Raw genomic sequence first — 20,123 nt, forward strand, 5'->3', positions numbered from 1 at the left:
ATGTAAATATCAGATATGCAAGATGTATTTTCATTCACTGGACCAAACTGTGCACAAATACCCAATGCACCCATATGTAAATGCTAGTGGGGTTGGGGGAGGATTGATTTTGTCATTTCTGAGTTGTAGTTGCTGTGATTTATAGTTCACCTATAATCAAAGAGCATTCTGAACTCCACCAACTATGGAATTGAACCTAATTTGCCACACGGAACTCCCATGACTAATGGAAAACACTGGAAGGGTTTGGTGGCTATTGACCTTGAGTTTGGGAGTTGTAGTTCACCTATATCCAGAGAACACTGTGGACTCACGCAATGGTGGATCTGGACTAAACTTTACACAAAAACTCAATATGCGCAAATGTGAACACTGGTGGAGTTTGGGGAAAATACACCTTGATTTTTGGGAGTTGTAGTTGCTGGGATTTATAGTTCATTACAATCAAAGAACATTCTGAACTCCACCAACGATAGAATTGGCTCAAACTTCCCACATGGAATCCCCATGACCATCAGAAAATACTGTGTTTTCTGATGGTCTTTGGCGACCCCTCTGACACCCCTTTGCGACCCCTTCAGGGGTCCCGACCCCCAGGTTGAGAAACACTGCTCTAGCCACTCAATTAAAAAGGTTTTAAGTCTTTCAGCTAGAATGTTTGTAAAGATCTTATAATCTATATTTAAAAGTGATATAGGGCGATAATTCTTTACAATTTTTGGATCACTATTTTCATTGTGTATTACTATGATTTTGTCTTGGGTCCATGTTTGGGGTATTTTTTGTTGATCTAATGCTTTATTCATAATTTCTTTTAGAAATGGGATTAATTCTTCCGAGAAGGTCTTATAATACGCAGCAGTAAAGTCAACCGGCCCTGGAGCTTTACCAATTTTCAATTTCCCAAATGCTAGTTTTATTTTGTTTTCAGTAATAGGGCAATTTAATTATTTTCTTTGTTGGTCAAATGTGTTAGGTGGGAGAAAAGAGCTCTTATATGCAGGCATCCTGAAGGTTCGTAGATAGATGTCTGTTTCGTTTATGTTGGATTTTCAAAGCATATCTCAGAACACATGTGTATTCCTTACAAAGCTTCCATCCAATGTAATAGATCCGAAGGGATAATCGGCTGCATGAGGTTTCAAACAGTGTGGTTCTTCAATTAATTTGCAGGGTTGAAGCCTTGTGATTTTGTCAAAATGTTCGAATTGCGTGCAATTCTTTCCTCCCCTCTCCTGCTTTTGTTTTCCTCTCAGTTTAGCTACAATCCTAATACAGGAAGCCTCCGGCTTACAAATAAGATAGGTTTTGTAGATTTGTTCTTAAGTTGAACAGGTACATTTTAGGTTCTGTAGGTTTGTTCTTAAGTTTAAAAAAATATATTTTTATTGATTTTTTTTCATAAATGAATAAAATAAATAGTTAAATAAGGGGAAAGGTGATACAGAATAGAATGGTGTGAGGAAAGAGGGAGAAAGATAAATAATCTATGTATATAATAAAAGTCAGTGTTTGTATGCGGAGGGAGGGCGGTGTATGTGACAGCTTTCTGATTGGCTGCCACTTTCACAGGCCACGGGTAACGGACCTGGACCAAACTTGGCACACATCACCCCCATGACCTCCTTTATGTCCTGGCGAGGTTTGGGGGAGGACGGACAATGGATGATGGGATCTGTAGTACTTTCCAACCCTTCGGTTCCCACAGACCACTGTGGCTCCCAACTAAGCAATAAAGACCAAACTTGGCACACAGAGCCCCCATGATCCACTCTACATCCCACTGGAGTTTGGAGGAGGGTAGACCATGGATGATGGGACTTGCAATACCTTCACTCACATCTTGAGAGTAGTGTGACCCTCATCCAATGACCAATACAGACCAAGCTTGGTACACAGAGCCCCCATGACCCACTCTACTTCCTGGTATGATTTGGGGGAGTACAGGCAATGGATGATGGGACTTGGAGTACTTTTACTCACATCTTGAGAGCACTGTGACCATTATACAATGACCAATAAAAACCAAACGCCACACAGAACCCCCATGACCCACTCTACATCCTGGTGCAGTTTGAAGGATGGCAGACCATGGATGATGGGACTCGCAGTACCTTCACTCACTTCCTGAGACCACTACAACCCACACCATTGACTGATCAAGATCGAACGTGGCACACAAAGTCCCCATGACCTATTCTACATCCTATTCTGGTTTGGAGGAGGATTGACCACAAATGATGGGATTTGCATATCAGACTTATAGTTCACCTGTACCCCGTAAATCCAGCTGATACTGGATCGATACTAAACTTGGAGCACAGACAATTACTTTCTCTAATACCACAGTAGCACCAGGTCCCCAAGCTAGTAATAAATAAAATAAAAAAGAAAGAAGGAAGAGGGAGATAAGAAGGGGGAAATTTTCAGCTTCCATTCTTCATCTTTGTGTTGTGTATTGTTCTTCTTTTAACCAGTCTTTCATATCCTGTCCCTTCTTCATCTTTCTATTTTCAGGAGCAATCTTTTGTTGAGTTCTTAATTCTGTTTGGGTAAATGGTCTCTTTCTTCATTTCTTTCCACATATTCCTTGAAGAGTCGCCAGTCGATGGGTATTATTGGTCTCCCCGAATGCCTTTTCATTAAGAATGTTAATTTGTCCATGTCCATAATTTCCATCACTTTATCTAACCATTGTTCTGTTGTTGGATTTCATCTGTTTTCCAAAGTTTTCGCGAGATTTATTCTTAAGTTGAACAGATACATTTTTAAGTATAACTCCAGCCAAAAATATGTTTTTTAAAAAGTTTTGGATAGTCTTGGGAAGTGGTAACACCTCTGCAACATTTGTTTTGCTCTCTGTGGCCCTGTTCAGAAGATTTCAGCTCACTTTATGGATTTTGAAAATGTTGAGTAGTCGTGGAAACAAGGATTAGGGGATAAAGCTTCAGGAGACACTATTCCCCTATAATAATCATCACAGGAGTGAATTTCCCTTTCTAGGGGGGAGCTTGAGGGGCTTTGACACCCCCTCCCCCCCGAAATTCTCAGGGTGGTCTGCGACAAGGCCTTACTGGTACATTATTTAAACTGTTTTGTTTATTCATATCATGATCTGATCACCATGCTCAATATATCGCATATGCATGGGGATAATGATACAAAAGGTTTGCTAGGGTAGATCCTGACTCCCCCCCCCCCCCCGAATCAAGCTCACCCCCCCCCCCCCCCCAAATCAGAATCCTGGCTACAGGCCTGCCTCTTGCTTCTTATTGTCTCACTCTGTAAGTCATATGTTTGTAATTCAGCGAATACCTGTGACAGCTGGAAAAAATAAATTCACCTCCAAATAAAATCATTAGGATTATTTATAGTATTTGGGGTGGCTTTGTTCTGGATGGGTAATTAAGATATTTTTTTGTTAAACACTCCTGGTATAGCTGGAGGAAACTGTTAGAATAGATTTACTGATATGGAGCAGTGCAGCAACCTCAATATTAGAATTTTCTGGAGAATGTGAAAAAAGTACTATCAATATGATCACCTCTTTTATAGCAGCATTCCACTACCTAGCTGAACCAGAAAAGACAGTTCAGCCAGGCTGGCTTAGCCACGGTGGTCCAGTTGCTTACCCCCTTTCCTGCCATTGCATTGGATATGTTTATTTACTGACTGGCTTTCCTGCAAATCTCTGCCATTTGGCCCCAAGGGTCCAGTGTTAGGTTGGAAAAATATTGGGTTTTTAAAATTATTTTTATAGCTCCCAGAATCACCAGCATAGTCAGTGACTGAGGAATGGTGAGAGTTGTAATAAAAAAAAATCCAAGTTATTGACCTAAATATATCTCTCAATATTTTTAAGTGAGCCTAACCTGTATAATTAATGCAGTTTGAAAACACTTTAACTGCCATGGCTCAATGCTAGGGACTGCATATTGCTGGGGAACCAGTACTCTTTGGCAGAAAGGAGTATAGACCTTGTAAAACTTCATCTTCCATGATTCCATAGCACTGAGCCCTGACAGTTAAAGTGATGTCAAACTGCATTAATTCAGTAGTGTGCATGCACCCCTGAGAACTGAAAGAAGACAATTAGATTAATTAGGAAAGAGCATCAGCTCCTTTTAAAAAACATTATTTCTTACACTGAAAATATTCCTGAAAATGTATTTTACTTACTTACTTACTTACTTACTTACTGTATTTATATACCACCTTTCTCACTCTTAGGGGGACTCAAGGCAGTTCACAACATAGTAATGGCAAAAATTCGAAGACAACATATGGTACACAAATCATAATAACTAATTAGTACATATAACTGTGAACTTAAAATGAATCCTTTCTAAATAACAGCAACTAGCTAATGTCGGCTGTTGTTAAGATGGGAGTTATAAAGCTCTAAAGCAGATCCGCATAGAGTTCACTCTTTAGTTCTTATTTTACATGAAGAATTCTTCTTGGATTCAATGCAATTGTCACAATATCTAAGGATAGAACAAGAAAGAGGTACCTAGTAATAAGATACTGATGAAAACTTCCCCTGTTGCTATACACAGTATTTTGGGATGGCTAGCTCTTGGTTAGGCAATTAAGACCCATTAACATCACAAAAGACCGACAGGTCACAGGTTCGAATCCGGGTGAGCTTGCTCTATCAGCTCCAGCTCCTCATACGGGGACATGAGAGAAGCCTCCCACAAGGATGATAAAAACATCAAATCATCCGGGCATCCCCTGGGTAATGTTCTTGCGGACGGCCAATTCTCTCATACCAGAAGCGACTTGCAGTTTCTCAGGTCGCTCCTGGCACAACAAAAAAAAAACTAAACAAAAAACAAAGCATCACAAAACCCCTGCTCTTGGTGTGCATGAAGACTGTGTGAAGTGATGTGTTGAAAGTGCTTGCATTTTTTTTTACTATTCACAGGAACATGGTAGCACGGGCTGCCATAATGAGTTTCTCCACTTCAATATTTACACCTACAACACTGGATTTATACATTGAAAACATAGTTCATTTGAACAACATCCCCCTATGTTTATTTCTTCCTCAGGGATTTCACGAATAATGCGATTTCTACTATTGGAACACAAGCATGGAGGGGCTATCCTTGGGCTGAGTACTTGTAAGTATTCATTTATGTTTCAGCTCTGTAGTGGGCACCCGACTTTGACCTGGTGTGGTCCAATTTCTCAGAGCAACTGGGAGTTTTCTTTTAAAAGTCTTTAGTGATGATGTTGATCATAATAAATTGTGGCGCATTCCTGGTGGTATGGGCATACCAAATCACCTTGGCTCTCTCCTGAGGAATCTGTATAAGGACCAAGTAGCAACAGTAAGAACTGACCATGGAACAACAGACTGGTTCAAGATTGGGCAGAGTTGTATACTCTCACCCAACCTACTCAGCTTGTATGTAGAACATATCATGCTATGTGCAGGGCTTGAGGAATGCAAGTCTGGGGTTAAAATTGCTGGAAGGAACATGAACAACCTTAGATATGCAGATGATACCACTGTGATGGTCGAAAGTAAGGAGGAGCTGAGGAGCCTTCTAATCAAGGTGAAAGAAGAAAGTGCAAAAGCTGGGATGCAGTTCAACATTTAAAAAAACCCAAGATTATGGCAACTGGACTGACTGATCCCTGGCAAATAGAGGGAGAAAATGTGGAGGCAGTGACAGGTCTTGTATTTCTAGGTGCAAAGATTATTGCAGACGCAGACTGCAGCCAGGAAATCAGAAGACGCTTACTTCTTGGGAGGAGAGCAATGATCAATCTTGATAAAATAGTGAAGAGTAGAGACATCACACTGGCAACAAATATATGCATAGTAAAAGCAATGGATGTAACATACGGATGTGAGAGCTGGACCTTAGGGAAGGCTGAGCGAAGGAAGATAGATGCTTTTGAACTGTGGTGTTGGAGGAAAGTTCTGAGAGTACCTTGGACCGCGAGAAGATCCAACCAGTCCATACTTCAGGAAATAAAGCCCGACTGCTCATTGGAGGGAAGGATATTAGAGGCAAAGATGAAGTACTTTGGCCACATAATGAGAAGAAAGGAAAGCTTAGAGAAGACAATGATGCTGGGGAAATGGAAGGAAAACGGAAGAGGGGTTGACCAAGGGCAAGATGGATGGATGGGATCCTTGAAGGGATTGGCTTGACTCTGAAGGAGCTGGGGGAGGTGATGGCCAACAGGGAGCTCTGGCGTGGGATGGTTAATGAAGTCACGAAGAGTCGGAAGTGACTGAATGAATGAACAGCAACAGTGATGATGTTAATGTGCCTAACGGCTGAGCTAGCCAATTCAAAGAAAAGATGACACAAGAGACTTCAGTTTTGTTATGCATTGATTGAAACTTGAGTTCATTTTTATATTATCTCATCAGCTTTTCAAAGCTTCAAAAGAGAAGTGCTGCATAGCGCTGAGCTAATCCATTGGTTCCTATGCCAGAATACTTAGGATAGTTCTATATTCAGCTTTGCCAAATAGAATCGGAAAGCGTTTTGACTTTTTGCAAAGCACCAACAAAACATACTGACTTTTAATATATTTGCAGGGGGCAATTTTCATTTTAAAATGTGATCAGAATAAAGGCAAATACATGATTGGAATTTTGCAGTCTGGCACCCTTCAGACATGTTGGACTGCAAATACAATTTTCCTGAGCCGGCATAGGATGGCTGTGAGTGATGTGAGCTGTAGTGCAATATATGTAAAAGTCACTAGATTTGGGGAGGCTGCTTGAAACAGCTATACCTCTGAAATGAGGCCAATAAGATGGCCAGGAGGAGCCTACAGCCAGTTCAGACTATACCCTTACTGCATTCGAATTTCTGTTGGCCAGAATATTTATTTATTTATTTATTTGCGACATTTATATGCCGCCCTTCTCACCCCGAAGGGGACTCAGAGTGGCTTACAAGATATATATATACACACACACACACATACAATATATTATACAATATCAGTATTAAATATTACTCTATTGTACTATACCATTATATTGTAATATTATTAGTAATATTACATGTAATATAAATATATAATTATAATATCGTATTATTAGTATTATATTGCATTACATTATAATATTATAAATATTATATGTATATACTATATACTATATTATATTACATTATATTATATTATTAGAATAGCACAGAAGACAAGGAGGAACTGTCCCCTGGCCCCCTCTTTCTTACTCTGGCCCAGAGCAGCAGTTGGTGCTTGGGGGAGAGGCCCCCAACTGATGACATACAATACAATGAATACAAGTAACTGGAATTCTTAAGTAACTGGCCAAAAATAAAATCAAAGAAATAATACTTTAAATAAAAATCAGATCCTGGTGATCCTGATTATCCTGATGCTATGTCTACTCACTAAATTCTCCATTGCTATTGCAACAGTCTTAAGCGTATATTTGTTTGTGGTTTTTCTAAGTTACTTCTAGTTTAAAAAAATTATGTTAGTGACATTCAGTAACCTGACAAATTTGACTGTCATTTAATTAAAACTGCAAACTGGATTCACAAAGCTGTTTTTTTTTAAATACATTAATACTGTATTACATTAAGTTAGGTTTGTCTTTATTTGTGTTAATTTGCTTTTAATTTCTATATTTCAATATTAATATCAAGTCAATACAAATGTTATGGTGTGGTACAGTATCAGGTATAGTGTTAGTTGGGATAGAACCCGAAATGCATCCTATTTCTGACCAAAGATGCCTTGTTATCACCAACACACTCTTCCGCCAGAAAAAAAAAACCTTTAAGACATTATGGAAGCACACCCCCCACCCCCAGAACAAAGTGCTGGCATCTCTTCAATTATATAATAATAGGTGCCAGAGACCGCCGTGATTTACTTCTCACAAGAGCCATGACAAACGCTAAAAATTGCTAGACTGACCACGGATTAATTCAGTACACAGTGGCCATCAAGATCTCTCCCAAACATAGACTTCAAAGAAGAAGGATAAGTAGGAAAATAAACAGACAAGTCCCTTAAGAACCTTCTAAATGAGCCCTTTGCCAAACAACGCTCAAGGATTATCTTTCCGTGAAAATGTTGTGGTATATTGGAATAAATTGAAGACTACCATTACAGCCTGTGAACAAATGACTGGATACCAAACTAAGAAACATCAAGAATGCTTTGATGAGAATGATAACAAGATCCAACATTTAATTGATAAGAAAAGGAAAGCCTTCTAAATATAGCAAAGAGACATCTACTGTGCTGGTAAGAAAAAGGTCTACATTAGTGGTTCTCAACCTGAGGTCCCCAGATGTTTTGGCCTACAACTCCCAGAAATCCCAGCCAGTTGACCAGCTGTTAGGATTTCTGGGAGTTGGAGGCCAAAAACATCTGGGGACCCCAGGTTGAGAACCACTGGTCTACGCTAATGCAAAAGGTGAGGTCCAAAGAAGGACCAGAGAACTTAAGAATATCTGATGGACATAAAGCTAAAAAAAAAAACAATAGTTCACAGATATTAATGATACATGGGGATTCTTTAAAGCCATAAAAGTCATTTATGACCCAACAAATCATGGGATACACTTTATGTTCATCAGACGTAATCAAACTTCTAAAGGATAAAAATCCATTGCACTGCGTTGGAAAGAGCACTACCATAATCTCCTTAATCGCAGATCAAACTTGGCTGAAGAGGTTATCCTGGAAATCCCTCAACAACAAACCAGGGATGACCTTGCAGCACTGCCTAACTTTAGAAAAAGTCTGCAAACTAAAAAAAAAAAAAAAACAAAGCCAGTGGACCTGATGGGATATCTGCTGAAATCTTTAAAGAAGGTGGGCCTGAGCTAACACAAAAACTCCACATGCTCACTGAAAAAGTGTGGGTGGCCGAGAAGATCCCAGCAGACTTCAAGGATGCCATGATCATAACCCTTTTCATAAAGGAAGAAAGAACAGACTGTGGAACTGCTGAGGTATCTCCCTTTTGACCTCCACCGGAAAAATCCTCACAAGAATCCTCACAAACTACATTCTACCTATTTCAGAAGATATCCTCCCAGCATCCCAGATTGACTTCCACCCCCTGAGAAGAACAGTAGATATTATTTTTACTTCTCAGAGAAAAAAAAATAAACTTTGTACATGGCATTCATCAATTTTGCAAAGCCTTCAGCACTGTGAATTATAATGTTCCCTGAACCCATCCTCTTAAAATTGGATGCCTTGATGACATCCAATGACATGATGGCAACAGTCTTGAACAGCAATGGCTCCCAAAGTGATCCATTTAAGGTGGAATCAGGTGTCAAACAGGGATGTGTTATTGCCCGAACCTTGTTTTCCATATTCATAGCTATGATTCTACACCTTGTTGACAGGAAGCTTCCCGCTGGTGTGAAATTCACCTATCAGACAAGTGGCAAGCTCTTTAGCCTCAACAGGCTAAAATCCAAAAGTAAAGTCACAACAACTTCTGTTATAGAACTCTAATATGCTGATGATAATGTAGTCTGTGTTCATTCAGAGGAAGATCTACAAGCTACATTAAACACCTTCACAGAAGCTTGTGAAAGCTTAGCCTCTCACTGAACATGGAGAAAACCAAAGAGCTCTATCAGCAGGCACCAACCAATCTCTCTGCAATGCCAGCAATAAAGCATAATGGTTTGAAGTTATAAATGTTGACCATTTCCGCTATCTAAACAGCCAAAATACAACATCGTCTGAGCTCTGTGAGTGCAGCATTATTTTTTTAATGGAACAGAGTGTGTTCACGTAAGGGCATTTGTAGCGATACTAAGATGCTTGTTGCTATTGTCCTTCCTACTCCATTGAATATTTACGAAATATGAACTGTTTACAAGTGTCACTCTTTACTTCTGGAAAGATTTCATCAGTGTAGCCTTCAAAAAAATCTTGCAAATCTCTTGGGAAGACATATTTCAGTGTTCTGGAAGAACAAAGACCACCAGCATTGAAGCGATGATCCTCCATCATCAACTTTGCTGAACTGGTCATTTTGTCTGAATGCCCCATCATAGTTTCCAAAAGCAGTTATTTTACTCTTAGCTCAAGAACAGAAACTAGAATGTCAGCGGACAGCAAAAGAGATTTAAAGATGAACTCAAAACTAACCTAAACAAATGTGGAATAGACGCCGAAAATTGGGAAGCCCTGGCCCTCAAGCATTCAGACTGGAGGTGAGCTGTTACCAAAAGTACTATGGAGTTTGAAGTGACTCAAATAGAGGGTTAGAGAAATGTGCCAAGAGGAAAGCATGTCAAGCAAACGTTTGTTGTGACTGCCTTCCATCTGGAAACCTGCTCTCATTGTGAAAGACCATCTGGATCCAAAATTGGTCTTTACAATTACTTATAGTTTAATCGCCAAGACTGATCACACTATGTAACAATTTTTTTCTGTTCCTGGTTTGAAAGTGTTATTTCCTGTTTAATTGTGCAGTACTTACTTTGAAAGTAGTTGTCATACTCCACAAACTTTGTTTTTTGTGGCTGCCACAAGGCTATGTTGACTTGGTTGAGACCCTTGCAGTTTAATAAACATTTTCCATATTTTTATGACAGAACCAACTGGGAAATGATGTTTGTAACCTAGGAACAAAAATCATATTACATAGTGTTATAAATTCCAAGTTAATTAGAATTCAAACTAATCTGGAATTGATTGGGGTAAATTGTTGCAGCACAATCTGGTCAGACAAAAATCAGGGGCTGTGATCTTATCTGAGTGATGTTTTCAAACTTTCCTCCATTGCTCCAGGGTTCTCAAGGGCAATAGCTTGACCCGACTGCAAAATGACTCTCTGGATGGCTTGCTTTCACTTACACACCTGTAAGTTTCTCCTTCTGTCATTACCTTATTTGTTAAGTCTGCATCTACTGGCAAAATGGATCCCGGATGGGTTTGGTTTGTTTAGAGCAGAGATTGGTTAGCAATAGCTTCAAAGCTACAACAGCCATAAAAAGGTTAATTTCGTGAACTATAGCTTCTAGATTCCTCCAGTTGCCATGCTGGCTGTAGGATTCTGGAAATTTCAAAATAGGTAACTTTTCTGAATGGTTCAGTGGATATGTAATATATGTATAATTCTTTGGATAACTGATAAAGTCATTATTTGATAACTGACTAAATTGATTAATTCTCATATTATAGGGTTTTCAGATATTCAACTCTGTTTTTTTTCTTAGATTTTCCTTTTATAAAGTGAATGCAACATTTAAGTGCAATGTTAGCTTAAGTGCCTTTACGTTGTTACTTGGATGCCATCTCTGCTAGGTGAAAATCCCTTTCTTGTTATAATAATAATAATAATAATAATAATAATACATTTTTTACCTGGCTCTCCTTGCGGCTCAAGGTGGGGTACAACATTGTTTAAACAAAAAGATAAAACAGTATTAAAGTACAAGATACACATAGTTAAAATGCAGGTTAAAACGACTGATAGTTGTTACAGCGGAATCCCCTTCCATCTTTCTCTGCTTACCAATATTGGTCTGCATAAAATATCTGTGGACTACTGTGTACTGTGTACTGTGTACGCACTGGGAGCCCCCGGTGGCGCAGTGGTTAAAGTACTGAGCTGCTGAGCTTGTTGATCGAAAGGTCACAGGTTCGATTCCGGGGAGCGGCGTGAGCTTCCGCTGTCAGCCCTAGCTTCTGCCAACCTAGCAGTTCGAAAACATGCAAATGTGAGTAGATCAATAGGTACCGCTCCAGCGGGAAGGTAACGGCGCTCCATGAGGTCATGCCGGCCACATGACCTTGGAGGTGTCTACGGACAACGCTGGCTCTTCGGCTTAGAAATGGAGATGAGCACCACACCCCAGAGTCAGACATGACTGGACTTAATGTCAGGGGACTACCTTTACCTTTACCTACTGTGTACGTACAGAGGCAAAATGGAAAACAATTACCATTATTTCAGTAGTACTACAAAACATCTCACGAGGCAAACTGTGGCCAAGTACTGCTAAGGGTGCATCTACATTAGATTTAATGCAGTTTGACACCACTTCAAATGCCATAACTTAATACTATGGAATCATGAGAGTTGTAGTTTGATGGGGCACCAACACCCATTACCAGGCTGAAGAGAAGGTTGAAGACGTTATTAAACTACCAAACCCATGGCATTGAGCCATGGCAGTTAAAGTGGTGTCATCTGCATGTTTAATGCAGTTATCTACAGTGCAAATTCACCCTAAGTCTGCTGTCTCAATGCTATATGCTACTGAGCAAAGCCTCTTCTATTATTTGATAGTAGGGCTGGGCGGTTTCGTTTCGTAATTTCGTAATTCGTTAAAAATTCGTTATTTTTTTTTGGTTACGAAGCGATAACGAACCATTCAGGAGCATCTAAAAAACGAAATGATTTTTTCAATTCGTTTCGTAATTGCTTCGTATTCGTTTTGTATTCGTTTCGAAATTGTTTCGAAATCATTTCGTTATTATTTCCGCATGTCTGGGGCAAGTTTTATAGCTGTTGTTTGTTTAATCAGTGAAAAAAATTATAAATATCACACCAACAGTCAACAACAGAGGGAGAGGGAAGCTTCAGAAGTTCCCCCTGTCCCATTTGGAGGTTTTTTAGCGTATTGCGCGGTTTTTTAGCGTATTGCGCGGTTAGTCCGCCATTAACGAATCGATTCGTATTCTTTTCGTATTCGTTTCGTATTGTTTCGTAATTTTACGAAATTTTGTAAATATCGAACTTTTTTAAAGAAAAATTTCGGAATTCTTTTAAATATCGAAATGCAAAAAACCCCAAAAAATGAATCGAGTTTAGAAACAAATTTTTCCGTGGTTGCCCAGCCCTATTTGATAGGGTGTTTTATGGCTGGTTGGGAGAGTTATTCTACAACAAAGTGAAGCAAACCAGCTACTGTCCAGTGTTCCTATTGCTACTCCCGTAAAGCTTAGCTAGCATGGCCAATATTCAGGGACTGCACATGTTGTAGTGAGTGGTTCTCAACCTGGGGTCCCCAGATGTTTTTGGCCTTCAATTCCCAGAAATCTTGACAACTGGTAAACTAGCTGGAATTTCTGGGAGTTGTAGGCCAAAAACATCTGGGGACCCCAGGTTGAGAATCACCATATGTAGTCCAAAATATTTCACAGGCAGCAGATTGATAAGTTACTCTCAAATTGAAGACCATCTTCTATGAATATATGGTGGAGCACTGGATTTAGACTTGGATGCTGTACTGACATCAGCTTACTGTTTAGCCAAGGAAAATGATTCATTTCTTTGGTTTTTGTCTTAATTAAAAGAGATTGGAATGGCTCTCTTGACACAAGCATTTTTAAGAATGAAAGAGCCCATGGAGTCTTATAGTGGCACCTGTGGTACACCCTGGATGGGAAGGAAAATTTATTTATTTATTTTATTTGCTTTATTTCTATACCGCGTTTCTCAACCTAATTAGGCGACTCAATGCGGTTTACACAATGTTAATTAACACAACAATAACAATTAAAACACATCATACACAGTAGCAACACCCAACAATCATACATAATGCCTCGATCACAAACAAGATCCAGTCTCATAATCCTTGTGCCATTCCTATGTTCAATTTACCGTCATCCTATGTTCGATTGCGCTGATTAGCCAAACGCTTGCTCAAAGAGCCAGGTTTTAAGCTTCTTCCGAAACGCCAGCAGCAAAGGGGACTGTCTGATGTCAGTGGGTAGGGCATTCCATAGCCGAGGGGCCACCACCGAGAAGGCCCTGTCTCTCGTTCCTGCCAACCGTGCCTGTGACGCAGGCGGAACCGAGAGCAGGGCCTCCCCGGACGATCTTAATGTTTTTCATTCATCTACACTTGTTGGCAGTGCAATTGCTCAGTAGTCACCAGCACTCTGCCTCATAAACCATTAACCATTATTTGCAAGAATTCAGAATTCTGGCTCATCATGATATCTGAACATTGCAATGGTAACATAAACATGTCTCAAGGAGCAAGCAGAATGCAAGGAGAAACAATCGCACAAGCACAAACTAAGAGGGCTGAACCACCATATATGAAGGGCAAAAGGCCTACCATATATGATCCTCTTATTTGATACACAAATGCCAATTGGCAGTCTTTTTTTGACACTGGTGATGGGAGAGTACACGTTTAAAAACTAGCTTACAGATGAGGAACAAGCTGTTTGGCTGCCTCCTAGCATCACTGTTTAAAGTGCCCATTTTGATCTACCTAACAGTAGGGATAGTCCTGCAAACTGACCAATGGACAAGCTGCAAAGACTACTGTTTTTATTTAACATTAGATGATCCAGGTTTAAAATATAAGGTGAAAGCTCGCAATACATATGCCAATTATGGGGTTGGATTGTGCATCTTTCTAGTCTCTAGCTTAATCAATTCTGTGTCCTGTTTTTGACAGGGACCTGTCATGTAATAAAATTCGGACCATTGAGAAAAATGCATTTGAACCCGTTCCATTCCTGCAGTTCGTGTAAGTCATTTGGTATAAAATGGTGGGTAGATTATAATGGCTTTCTATCCCATAGTCCTAAGTCTATCAAGTCCTTGTCATGGAAATTCTTCATATCATTAGGAGTATGAGGATTCAGGATGCAAAGATACAGAATGCGGGATGCCTGGCTCGAGAGCAGTACGTGTGAAAAAGATCTTGGAGTCCTCGTGGACAACAAGTTAAACATGAGCCAACAATGTGATGTGGCGGCAAAAAAAGCCTATGGGATTTTGGCCTGCATCAATAGGAGCATAGTGTCTAGATCTAGGGAAGTCATGCTACCCCTCTATTCTGCTTTGGTTAGACCACACCTGGAATATTGTGTCCAATTCTGGGCACCACAATTCAAGAGAGATACTGACAAGCTGGAATGTGTCCAGAGGAGAGCGACTAAAATGATAACAGGTCTGGAGAACAAGCCCTATGAGGAGCGGCTAAAGGAGCTGGACATGTTTAGCCTGAAGAAGAGAAGGCTGAGAGGGGATATGATAGCCATGTATAAATATGTGAGAGGAAGCCACAGGGAGGAGGGAGCAAGCTTGTTTTCTGCTTCCCTGGAGACTAGAACGTGGAACAATGGCTTCAAACTACAAGAGAGGAGATTCCATCTGAACATGAGGAAGAACTTCCTGACTGTGAGAGCCATTCAGCAGTGGAACTCTCTGCCCCGGAGTGTGGTGGAGGCTCCTTCTTTGGAAGTTTTTAAACAGAGGCTGGATGGCCATCTGTCAGGGGTGATTTGAATGCAATATTCCTGCTTCTTGGCAGGGGGTTGGACTGGATGACCCATGAGGTCTCTTCCAACTCTTTGATTCTATGATTCTATGACTGTAAAATGGCTATGTTTTTGAAAATCTTGCCCCATAACACTAGACAAGAAGGAATTGTTTCTATTCTGGATACTTCTTTAGTCAATAACAGGATGGGAACTTTGTGGCTCTTCAGAATTGTCAAACAACAACTCCCAGCAATCCTAGCCAATAGTGAGGGATGTTGGAAGTTGCACTTCAGAAACATCCGCACTTCAGAAACACCCACAGTTTCCACTCCTATAATAGGATTTTGGGCTGTTCTAAAGGGTCAAAGCTGAGCCAGGGCTCAGTTTGAATGCTGATTCTAGGTGCCAGAGCACAGCCTGAGTAAATGGGAAGTAAATTCATTCCACTCATGACAGAGATAATGGAGAGTGTTTTGGTTGTAGCTACTGTAAATATCTATATAAATAAAAATGTAATGTTTGTTTGTGGGATTAACATAACTCAAAAACCACTGGACAAATTGGCACCAAATTTGGACACAATACACCTATCAGGACAACAAGTGACCATCACTTATAACAACACTGAAAAATACAGTGGAAGAGACTTAAAAAGCAAAAAGACACTACAGCGCATGCGCAAAAACAACTCCCTCTGGCAAACAAAACACACAATAGCATATCCACACTCTCTTCCTGACTACAGCTCCCAGCATCCCCTAGACCAGGCCCTTTAGGAGAGGAGGATGATCCAAATGCACCACTTCCAAACTGCAAGCTTTCTTCTCTTTGGATTTCTTTGAGAGCATCCAAACCCCTGCATATTTCCGATTTCCTATTCCTGGACTGCAACTCCCAGCAATCCTCCAGAGAGATAAAATAGACAGATTAGATAGAGATAGGTAGGTAGGTAGGTAGGTAGATCGATCAGGAGGACTGCTGGGAGTTGCAGTCCAATAATAGATAGAGAAGGAAGAAAGGTGAGAAAGAGGAAGGGAAAGAAAAGGGAAGGAAGGGAAGAGGAAGAGAAGGAAGGAAGGAAGGAATGAAAGAAAAAAGGGAAGGAAGGAAGGAAGGAAGGAAGGAAGGAAGGAAGGAAGGAAGGAGAGAAAGAGGGAGAGAAGGTTGGCCACAGCAATGCGTGGCGGGTACAGCTAGATACAAATAAATAAATAAAGCTTCTAGAAGGATAGTGCTTTGCTGCACAGTATTAATTCCTTTTATTAGAATTGTTAGTATATGTTTTTGTTGCCACCAGTGTCTGATAGTGGTTTGAGCGGCTATGACTTTGGAGACATGGGTTTGAATCCACTCTCAGCCAGGAAGATCCATTGTTACTGCTTGTAATGCATTTTTTAGTAACAGAATTTGAAAAAAACACAATACGACATCATATTCCATTCATTCACATATTTCAATATTGATTTCAATATTGATTCCATTCAACCAACATATTGTAACACAGAAACATCAAAGGAAGTTGCGGGGGGGAACTGTATGTGGTGAAGCAAATCTGAAGACACTTTCTGGATTTAAAACACCAAAAACAGCATACATTTTAATAAGTGTTTGTGACCCTCAATTTTGCAAGTCTGTATGAATCAGCTCCATGCAGTCATGCTGGCCACATGACCTTGGAGGTGTCTACGAACAACGCTGGCTCTTCGGCTTAGAAATGGAGATGAGCACCACACCCCAGAGTCAGACATGACTGGACTTAATGTCAGGGGACTACCTTTACCCTTACCTTTATGAATCAGAGATACGATAATGAATACCAGTTTCTCCTTTTCTCCAATGGTTTGGTGTGTGTACAAATTTGGTTTTGATTAGGTAAATATTACTATATACTGTTTCTTTTTTCCTCTGTTTCCCTCTCCAGAGATCTCAGTGGCAACATTATTGGTCGGATCACTCAGGGGGCATTTCAGGCCTGGCATGGAATGCAGTTTTTGATCAAGTTGTAAGTAAAAGCCAGCCTAGGAGTCTTAGATTTATAATCTGCAAAAATAACATGTTAGAGCTCTGAATATTTTTCTTTTTTTAAAAAAAAAAGTTTTATTAAAAGGGCAGATTCTAATTCACTGAGCAGTGAAAACTCTGCAGAGACAAAAGTATTGAAGCCGGGCTGTTATTTTGTGATCAATAATTTGTGTTATACTTGCTTACAAACTGAGTGTTGGAACACCAAAATATGACCATAGTTTATTATTTCCCTGTGATATGAGAGAGAAAATGTGGGGAAGAGGTAGGTGAGTTATTTATTGATCATGTCAGGAGCAGACCAAACAGTTGCGTTGCATTTTTTAACAAACAAACAAAACACAAAGTTTGCAAGCTTGGTAGTTGATTCAATGTCCTTTGACCAGTAACTGGCCACTTGGAGTGCCTCTAGTGTTACTATAAGGAGGTCCTCCATTGTGCATGTGGCAAGGCTCAGGTTGCATTGCAGCAGGTAGTCTGTAGTTTGCTCTTCTCCGCACTCGCATGTCATGGATTCCACTTTGTAGCCCCATTTCTTAAGGTTGGCTCTGCATCTCGTGGTGCCAGTCTGTTCAGCGCCTTCCAAGTCGCCCAGTTTTCTGTGTGCCCAGCGGGGAGTCTCTCATTTGGTATCAGCCATTGATTGAGGTTCTGGGTTTGAGCCTGCCACTTTTGGACTCTCGCTTGCTGAGGTGTTCCAGCGAGTCTCTCTGTAGATTTTAGAAAACTTAGAAAACCGAGTTAACCATGGTGAGTTAAACCATGGGTCCTGACCCCACTACTTCTTAAATTATGGGGATTGACCCCAAGTGACCCCCAATTAAGTTTTTGTTAGCTCAATATTGAGATTACGGAAAAATTGGGGCCATGATTGAACAAAGTTTATAAAGTTCTGAATTAAGGTGGCAAACCTATAGAGGTCTCTATTGCCAGTAGCCACCATCTCCATCAATCCACTAGATGTTGGCCTTGTTCCCTTATGCACTGCCATATGATTTTGAGATCAAAAAGTTACCAACCAGATCTAAGAATACTATGTCATGTTTGCTCTGTTTGGGGCAGCAAGCTGTCAGGCAAGTGCTTAGTTTGGGCATTTGTGACCCACTTCGTTTTTATCTTCACCATTCTTCAAACTAGTAATGGTCTCCTTTCACTCCTTGTGCCTTTGTCCTGCAGGGTTCTCAACCACAACCAATTGACATCCATTGATGATGCCTATTTTTACAAGTTGCCCTCACTGAAGTTCCTGTAAGCACCGTAATTCATTTGCTTTTACTTTTCGTGCGGACTTCCTTTTGCTGTTATTTTTCAAGTTTACCTATAACTTTGGGGGGGGGGGGTCATCCTTTGTGGTTTATAGTTTGTTGCATATAAAATATGGTAAAGCAATGTGACATTGTATGGGATATGGTCAGGGAGAGATGCATCTTCAACTAATCCTCTCTCAGTTATAAATCTTGAGCCAGTCTCTTTGGCTGGATCTACACTGCCCTGTATCCTATTATCTGATCCCAGATTATCTGCTTTGAACTGGATTATATGAGTCTACACTGCCAGATAATGCAGGATCAGATCTTGGGGTATAGGGCAATGTAGAACCAGACTTGATCTCAGCATCATCTCTCTCACAAGTTTAATGAGAGAGTTTAAATCAGGGATCCTCAAACTAAGGCCCGAGGGCCGGATACAGCCCTCCAAGGTCATTTACCCAGCCTTCGCTTAGGGTCAGTTCATTGTCACTTTGAAATTGCTTATGTTTTCTTCATACAAGGCACTGTTCAATGGTCAAATGCAAGGTCCCACAGCCAAGTCTTGAGTTTCCTTCTAAAGGACAGGAAGGAGATGGCCAATCAGATGTCTTTGGGGAGGAAGTTCCACAGATGGGGAGCCACTGTTGAGAAGGCCCTGTCTTTCGTCTCCACCAATCGTTTTTGCGACTGCGGTGGGATCGAGAGCAGGCCCTCTCGAGATGATGTTAAACTTCGTGATGATTCGTAGTAGGAGATACATTTGGAAATGTAGTATGGGCCAGAACCTTTTAGAGCAGGGGTCCTCAAATTAAGGCCCGAGGGCTGGATACAGCCCTCCAAGGTCATTTACCCAGCCCTCGCTTAGGGTCAACCTAAGTCTGAAACTATTTGAAAGCACACAACAACAATCCTATGTCATCAGCCAAAAGCAGGCTCACACTTCCCATTGAAATACTAATAAGTTTATATTTGTTAAAATTATTCTTCATTTTCATTATTGTATTGTTTTTAAGAGGGGTTTTTTTGGCACTACAAATAAGATATGTTCAGTGTGCATAGGAATTCATTCGTGTTTTTTTCAAATTATAATCGGACCCTCCAACAGTTTGCGCAACTGTGACATGGCCCTCTGTTTAAAAAGTTTGAAGACCCCTGCTTTAAATAATGAGGAAGGAGAACCAGTTATGATACAGATACAGAGAGGTTATATAAGTAATAAATGGAACAAACTAACCAAAAGTAACATTGCTAACAATGGCATGTGTGCAGAATACAAAGTCTACATTTGCAGGTTTTGATACTAGGAACTTAGGCTAGAAAGCACAAGGTATTGTAGCACTAAGTTATGTTGATTGATGTGCATTTCCAAGCTTTGAACCCCAGCATTTATCTAGGTTGTTGTTTCCTTAGAGGCAAGTTCACAGAAGGCTTCTGCGTTTCTAAGAAATACATTTTATTAGAGCTCTTGGAAAAGTTAGCATAAAGAACAAACATTGTCGAAGGCTTTCATGGCTGGAATCACTAGGTTCTTGTGGGTTTTTTCGGGCTATAGAGCCATGTTCTAGAGGCATTTCTCCTGACGTTTCGCCTGCGTCTATGGCAAGCATCCTCAGAGGTTGTGAG

General features: G+C 40.4%; 1 protein-coding gene across 1 annotated transcript in view; it reads left to right on the forward strand.

Annotated features, from left to right (window-relative positions):
* LOC132778354 (leucine-rich repeat-containing protein 37A-like) overlaps nucleotides 1-20,123 on the forward strand; it is a 59,782-nt gene that overhangs the window by 1,755 nt on the left and 37,904 nt on the right. The window contains exons 2-6 of the mRNA XM_060781230.2: nucleotides 5,058-5,129; nucleotides 10,783-10,854; nucleotides 14,418-14,489; nucleotides 17,150-17,230; nucleotides 18,427-18,498. Coding sequence (XP_060637213.2) covers nucleotides 5,058-5,129; nucleotides 10,783-10,854; nucleotides 14,418-14,489; nucleotides 17,150-17,230; nucleotides 18,427-18,498 — 369 coding nt within the window. The remainder of the gene's footprint in view (nucleotides 1-5,057; nucleotides 5,130-10,782; nucleotides 10,855-14,417; nucleotides 14,490-17,149; nucleotides 17,231-18,426; nucleotides 18,499-20,123) is intronic.

This window comes from Anolis sagrei, chromosome 6 (genome assembly GCF_037176765.1).
Source record: "Anolis sagrei isolate rAnoSag1 chromosome 6, rAnoSag1.mat, whole genome shotgun sequence".
NCBI lineage: Eukaryota > Metazoa > Chordata > Lepidosauria > Squamata > Dactyloidae > Anolis > Anolis sagrei.